This window comes from Salvia hispanica, chromosome 1 (genome assembly GCF_029641045.1).
Source record: "Salvia hispanica isolate PSC_SH4W2 chromosome 1, Shi_PSC_v1, whole genome shotgun sequence".
NCBI classification, from domain to species: Eukaryota; Viridiplantae; Streptophyta; class Magnoliopsida; order Lamiales; family Lamiaceae; genus Salvia; species Salvia hispanica.
In genome coordinates, this window is record NC_142692.1 from 46,064,899 (window position 1) to 46,073,067 (window position 8,169).

At 34.8% G+C, this 8,169-nt stretch overlaps 1 protein-coding gene across 1 annotated transcript; it reads left to right on the forward strand.

Annotated features, from left to right (window-relative positions):
- The first annotated feature begins 4,628 nt into the window (after positions 1–4,628).
- On the forward strand, positions 4,629–8,169 carry LOC125223196 (uncharacterized). Its single transcript, XM_048126218.2, has 5 exons — positions 4,629–5,091; positions 6,585–6,621; positions 6,723–6,959; positions 7,051–7,098; positions 7,455–8,169. The coding sequence occupies exons 1-5, from the start codon at positions 4,790–4,792 to the stop codon at positions 7,944–7,946; spliced, it is 1,116 nt and encodes a 371-aa protein (XP_047982175.2). The 5' UTR covers positions 4,629–4,789; the 3' UTR covers positions 7,947–8,169.

An 8,169-nucleotide genomic window follows, 5' to 3' on the forward strand; every position in this document is an offset into this window, starting at 1 on the left:
GCGGCACATTGGAGCCCGACAAGCCCAAGTTGAAGCCTGCAGAGGAAGCAGGGCTAAGCCTGCTGGGGCGAAACACACGTGAAACATATAAAGTTAAAGCATATTTGGCCCACAATTTGTACATCCCTTTGCAAATAAGTATTGTTGCTTTCATTGAAAAGAAAAAATTCTTCTTTAACAACCTAAATTTTGAAAATAAATTTAAAATACATAAAACAAAGTGAACGTGGTCCAAGAATATTCACCGATCCCTATAAAATCACATGCCCATCTGTTTTTTATGCCTCACGTAGAATCGAAAATCTTGATAGGTTGCCATCAAGATTGATATTCCTTCTTATTGTTACATTGTCTTGTTTTCTTAGTTATCGACAGTCATTTGATCAATTGATTCGACCCACAAAGTGTTAGTTGAATTGCTACATGGCCTTTAACAAAACACATTGACTAATTACTCATCCATTCCTCTATTTAATAAGAGTAATATTTAGGGTTTAGAAGAAGAGTAATTGTTTGGTACAAACTCATCCCACATCGGGAGTCCGAGAGAAGTTTGAAAGTGTAAATAATTCATGTCCAATCCCAATCAGTTTGAGGCCCTTTGGAAGTAACCAAAAACAAATCTGTGCGGTCTTGACCCAAAGCGAGCAATATCTTGCAGTCGACAATCTGATCCAAAAACAGATCCGTGCGGGCTTGACCCAATCAAACTTTCAATTTCGATCGTTGTCTAATTATCTTCGATGCAAAAGTTGTAATCTTTGAATTTATTTTTTTCATGTAAGGATACCCATTTTTCTTACTACAATCCCAAGTTAAGATTGAAATTACAAAGCTAGGGAACTTTGGGATTGGGCATATTGGAATTGGACAACGAAAACAGCTCATTCATAGTGTTTCCAACTCAAATCAACAAGATACGAAGCTTCCAATTCTACTATAATTCCCATCTTAAAACCAATCAACAATTAAAATTCTTTAACTTGTAGTATTAAAATAAAGAGGAAATCCAGCGGGAGACATGTGGGGTATTTTTCTTCATATGAGGGGAGTGTCTTCAATTTGAGAAGCACATTCTCCCACTTTTGGTACTCTTAAAATACAAAAGTTGGTTTATGGAAACATAAATTTATACACATGTGAAGTTGGCATCCCCACAAAGGGGTGATGGTTTTATTCATAAATTTTTTGCTGGTGTATATTTGTGGGTTTGCTTACTTAATTTAACAAGTTATAAAAAGATTAGTAGTTAATAAACCAATTGGAATAAATGTATTCGTCTTTCGGCGTCGACATTAATTGTTGAGTTTAAATTACCTAAATTCCATTAATTCTTGATTACCTAAACAAAGTCATAATAATTCACGTATTAAACATGATTGAATCAAAATGTATCCAAAATTTATTTTATTAACAAATACTATAAAGTTAATTACTTTAATAATTCAGCCAAACTATCCGTTGGTGCTATCCTTCCTATATCAAATTACTTTTAAATTTGGAAAACAGGCCATAAATCTTCATTAACACAATCGATAGTACTCGTATAACTTTTTTCATATAGTATTAATTAACTTTCTAAGTCAAAACTAGACAATTAGGAATTATCTAAGAATTTAAACAAATAGTTTGTAAAAATTATTATACCTATTCAAGATACTAGTTTAGAGCATAATCCAAATTCCAAATCTTTTCACCGTTGTGCATGAGACCTAATTCAAAGGTATTAGAGAAAACATAAATGCCACCAAAAGCATGGTTATGTATAATAAATTAGGGTGGGGTGGCCAATGTAAAATCATTAGTGTCACTTTGTGGGGTCCAAATATTATGTGCATGGTTTTATTAATCTTGAATACACATTCATTGAGAGTTGAGCTTTTAGTAGATGTATGTACTAATATTCATCTTATTTTGATAGAAACAAGAACAAATATTCTAAGTAGACAAACATGTGAAGCCACATTCATTTTCCGCAAATCCCACAACTGGAAACCAGCTCATTAATCTTGAATTATATAGTGATTTTGACCATTTTAAGGAGTTAAAATCTTAATAATTAGCCTATCTTTCTGGTGTAAAAGTGTCATAATTTAATCATACTATGGGACTATGATCATGGATTAGTAAATCCCTATTCAACCACGCCAAGGCATGTTTAGGCATTTTTATTAATCATAGTACCAATTATTATATTTGAGATATTAATCAGGCATTTTTATTTTTTCTTTATTAAGTTGTTAATTTTATTCAGAGATATTGATCTCTTAAATCATAAACTTTTGGCTAAATTTTAGTATTTTTCACTAAATTTAAAATTGGTCTAAAATATTACAAACTTTTACATGTTGTTTGTTACTGCCAAATAATATATCTTCGCAAAAAAATTTATTATACGTGGACAACCGTGAAATATTTATGATATTTTAGATCACTAAGTTCGTGACAAGTAAAGATTAAAAGCTACACATAAAATCATGTTGATTTAGTAGTGCCAAATATGATAAAAAAATGCATGGAAGTTAGTCGGATATGGTGATTGACCTGCCATGAGAAATAACAAGTAAAATGTAAAGTTTGTGATATATTAGACCAATTTTAAAGTTCGTGGAGAATATCAAATTTTGGCCAAAATTTATAATCTTAAAGACCAATATCCCTTTTATTTATCACTAAACTCAATTAAATTTCAAATATATTTGAGAAATTACTGCAGCTGGACAATTGCGAAAAAGATTAGCATAAGTATGTAGCTAATATTTTTAGAAAATTGAATATTGGAGCTTAACTAGTGTTGCTTTATTTCTGAGACAAAGTAGCTAATATTGGAGTACTACTACTATTTTTAAAAACTAGAGAAACCCCTAATAATTAAATGTGCGCGTGATCTATCTGAATATACTCATTCCCACATCTAGATGAAATTTTACTTTATATACCCTTGAATTAGTACATCATACTTTTATATTGGGATCTATCAAACTTTAGTAATGTTGTTCTTATAAGTTTATTTGTTTGAATGGAATTAAATTTTCGTAATGTTGTTCTTATAAGTTTAACTGTTTAAAGGAATTGAAATTAACATTAGGTTAATTTATCATTAAAACCCAAACATTAGGTTAATTTATCATTAAAACCCAAAGATGAATGTTAGGTAAGTAATCGACTTCATGAATACCGGTCACTTTGGGTAGATGTTATCTACCAAGTATTATCCCATGTGGTACTCTCGTCTTGGCACTTACCAGCAAAACCGTCATTTAAAATTGAGAGTTGGTTGAGGATGTTGATGTCATTGCTTGACTCGTGATCTTTTTCAGTTGTCGTGATTTGCAACATTATTGCTAATGATCTCACCCAATGCATAGTACTACATCACTTGTAAAAATGAATCTATCCGTTCCAACTTAATTGAGTCATATTCTTTTTGGGATGTCTCAATTTAATTAATTCATTTTTCTTTATGCCAAGAAGTAAAACATTTAGTTACTTTATTTTATTCTCTCTCTATCTCTCATATTTTATTCTTTCTTATCCCTCCTACTTTATTCCTTCTTATCTCTTAGCACATTCTATTCTTTTTTATTTTATTTTATCTTTCATTTATTCCGTTTATAATTTTTTAATCTTTGTAGTATTCAATAGAAATGCTCCAACTAAGTTAAATTGGAGAGACTATTACTCGCTCTGTCCCACTACAAGTGATGCGTTTCTTTTTTTGTCGTTGCTTTGCGAAGATGATAATAAATAGTTATAGTAGAGAAAAAAAATAAAGTAAGAGAGAATAATATAGAAGATGGTCGTATATACATCTGATTTAGAGCGCCTCACTTGTAGCGGGACAGAGTATTATTTTATGCCACTAATAAAATTGTACTCCCTTCGTTTCAGAATAATAGTTATATATGGTTACGGAAGAGTTTTTAGAAATATAAAGAAAAATAGATGAATAAGTTGATGCGATACGAGCCCCACTTATATATATTAGTTTTATAATAACATGTGGGTAGAATAAATTGGTGGAATGTGACGCCCACAAAGTGAAATAAGACTCTTATTCAGAAATGTACAAAGATGATAAAACATGACTCTTATTCGGGGCCAGAGGCAGTAGCACGTAGTAGGAGTACAGAGTATAATTTTTTTAATTAAGTACTGCTCCATTCGTTCTACTGAAGATGACCACATTCTTGAGTGACACGAGTTTTAGAAAGAATTGTTAAGTAGAATAAAATAGAGAGAAAAAAGTAATTGAATATTTAATTAAGAAGAGAGATGATATTTTCAAAATTAAAAAGTGACTATCGTAATTGGAAAAAAAAGAAAAAGAAAAGAGATGATCATGGACGGTTGGAGAACTAAATTATACTCTGCTCTCACAAAGTAGTGTAGCCATGTAATTTACTCTGAGAATACTTTTAAAAGAGCAATAAAACAAGAAAAAGCCAAAAATGAGGTCATATGAAGTTCAAAAAACATTAAAAAAATAAGAAAAAGTCCCTCCAAAAAATAGGAAAAAGCAAAGAAAAATTATATATGTGGCCATGCTTTGATGAATAGTAAACATCACAGCTGGTCACAGTATCATAATCACTCTCTTCAATCCCAACTCCAAATTACCTTTCCCTTTCTCTCTCTCTCTCTCTCTCTCTCTCTCTCTCTTCTCTCTACTGTTCCGTTCAGTTTCTATATTTTCCATTCAATTCTCCCTCTCATTCTCCTCTCCTCTCAGTCATACAGTTGCAGACTGCTCTGACAACAGGGAATAGGTTTAGACTTGCAAAAGGGGATGGGAGGGGTGACGTCTTCTATGGCAGCAAAGCTGGCGTTTTTCCCACCGACGCCGCCGAGTTACAAGCTGGTGACCGACCAGGCCACGGGGCTGCAGCTGCTGCATCCCTTCCCGCACCGCGAAAACGTCGACGTATTGAGGCTCCCGACGCGTCGCGGCACGGAAATCGTTGCGGTCTACGTGCGCTACCCCATGGCTAGCTCCACTCTACTCTATTCGCACGGTAACGCGGCTGATATCGGCCAGATGTACGAGCTTTTTATTGAGCTGAGCATTCATCTCAGAGTCAATATTTTGGGGTAATTTTCCTGCTTTCGTGCCTTTTGATTTTTAGTAGTATTTCCTTTTTTATCCGGTGGTGAATTGTTAGGGTTTTGTTGGGGATTGATGCGTGCCATCGTGTTTTCGCAGATAAATTTCATTTGATTGCTCTTCTACGTGTTGATTTTGGTGAATTTTGATTCTCTGAGGTTATTGGTGTGAAAATGTTGCTGTTTATTTACCTTTTGTGCTAATTTTTTACTTTAGAATTCATAGAAATGAAATTTGTTATTTTATAGTAGTAGATGATTACAAGTGCTCTGAGTGGGTGAGTTGTTAGGTTAGTTGGATCAGATGGGGATGTATTTTTTTGTGACTTTTTGCAATATTTGTTTTGTTAGAAATTGTGTTTGCTGTGGAAAACTGGGCCAGTTTCGGAAACAAAATATTTTGTTGTTTTAAAAAATTTATTTAGCTATTGAGATGAGCTTGGGAGTGAGTGCTAAATGTGACTCTTGAAAAGTGGTTGGAGATTTTCTTTCTCTATTGGTAATTTTGGGAAGTGATTCATAACTTATTATGCAGTTGGTGCTGTTGAAGACTTGAAGTCATTTACTGTTTTAGATGTTTATCCCACTAGCTGCCATAGGCCATTTAGTTGAGGGAGGAATAGAGAGATTTGATAATGGTGGTGGTTGGCTTGACTAAATCTTATTGGAACAATTTTGTAAAGTTGAACAGCCATCGACTACCAACAACTATGATGAATATCAATTTAATTTTCTTTATAAAAACCATTCTAGTTGGAAAGTCTAGTATTGGTATAAAACGGGATATTGATCAATCATCAATGTAACCTTTAAGTGATATACTTAGGGAGGATGACGAGTTTATTTGGTTGACCGGGCAGAGTGACTTATCGGCTTTGGTCTGTTGGCTAAAAATATCAATTTGGGCCTGCATGTTTGGTCTGATGTTCATTTGTAGATCAGTGAAGAAACTTTGCTGACAACCTTCTTTTGAGAAGTCAATCACATTTTCATTACAATCTAGTGAGTTGGTGTAATCTCCTTAAAAAGATTTCAGACTACTAACATATTGTTATTTGTTAGACTATAGTAGTTATCAATTATCATACGACGCATGGATCCTTAGATTTTATCTGGTTCTGTGAATCAAGTGAAGCAACTCATTTGATTAATTGATATTTTTTCAATTTCGATATAGCAAATTTAATTGAAGTAATGTTTTTAGGTACATAGATAGATATACTAATGTGTTTGATCTGAAAGCTGGATCGACCTTTCGAATGCACCTATTCCCAAGCTAATGCTAAAAAGTGAGATTGCATGATAAAAAATTAAAATTATCAGTGAATATTTGATACTTCCTCATGACTGGTTGTTGGCGGTTTTGCTTTAGAATATAATTAGACACAAGCTGTCCTTTTAATTTGATGCTATCATGGATTTGCCACTTACTTGAGGAGGAGCTTTTTCTCATTAGCATCTTTTGTGCATTATGTCTGCAGGTATGACTACTCAGGCTATGGGCAGTCAACTGGGAAGGTATAACCAGTTACTTCTTTTACATGATTCTGTTTCTAGTAATAGTAAGTGAGTATCGCCTGAGGTCACCTATTAAACTTTGTGTCCCGTCTATGTTGCAGCCGAGCGAGCATAACACTTATGCAGATATTGAAGCTGCATACAAGTGTCTTGAAGAGAGCTATGGGGTTAAGCAAGAAGATGTTATCCTATATGGCCAGTCTGTTGGTAGTGGCCCCACTGTAGATCTTGCAGCTCGTTTACCTCGCCTGAAAGCTGTTATTTTGCATAGTCCTATTTCATCAGGCTTAAGAGTTATGTACCCTGTGAAGCGCACATATTGGTTTGACATTTACAAGGTTAGTCTCTTGGTCACATATCTTCTTAATTCGGTCATGCTTTTGATATAATCGTATGAATATAATCAAGACCATATGTTGATTTTTGCAGAACATCGACAAAATTACCTTGGTGAAGTGCCCTGTTCTAGTCATACATGTAAGTGAACACAGTTGTGCAGTTTCCTTTATACATGTTTCTGCTCGTGGTTTTTGGAGTAGATGAGATTCTGCACAAAATAAGCTGGAAATGGTGTGTACCCGATGTGTGAAAACAATTTCCATATATGAATTTTGATCCGAACCAACTATGTGCTGCTGAACTTTGTCAAAGAAGCCTAAAACTGATTACGATTTGCATAGATTCATTCAAGTATTTGTTGTCAGTCACACCCTTAATTGTTCTTGCTAAAATTTTGATGCATGCTGGCAAAAACTTGTAGTAGTTCGGAGCACATGAATCTAGCTTCTTCTGAGGTATGTGGTGTGGTTGACATGCTTCTCTGTGTCATGCAGGGAACTGCTGACGATGTTGTCGACTGCTCTCACGGAAAACAGCTCTATGAACTATGTCAAGAGAAGTACGAACCGTTGTGGATCAAAGGGGGCAACCACTGTGATCTGGAGCTATATCCCGAGTATATTAAGCACCTGAAGAAGTTTGTATCTTACGTAGAAAAACCTCTCTCCCAAAGGCACTCGTCGAGGAGGAGTATTGACCGACCTGAACATTCCCGGAAGAGTACCGACTGTGTCGATGCTCCAAGGAAGAGCACTGACCGGAGGGAGAAACCTAGGCAGAGCACTGACCGACATGAGAAACTAAAGCCGTTCGAATACAAGTTCCACAACGATGAGAGGCTGTCAAAGTTGAAAGTCACTTTCGACCAAATGGAAAGATCTAGAAGAAGCGTTGAATACCACGAGAAGTCTCGGAGGAGTATCGACGTACAGCTGGAGAAAGGTCGGAAGAGTGTGGACTGGCTGGACAGGATCCGGGCGACTTGACTACGTCGAGTGCGGTGCTGTAAATTTGTGCTTTGTTGAAGACAAGTGAAAGAGTGATAGGAAAAGAAGATTTGTTTAAATTATGATGAAATGGGGTGTGTAAACTGTTATGAAATTTGTGAGACGATACTCTTCCAATTTTATTGTCTGTTATGAAGAAAAATGATACTGTGGGGGGTATAGTTCCATATAAATCTTTCCTCATTTGGAAATGTTGTTTCAA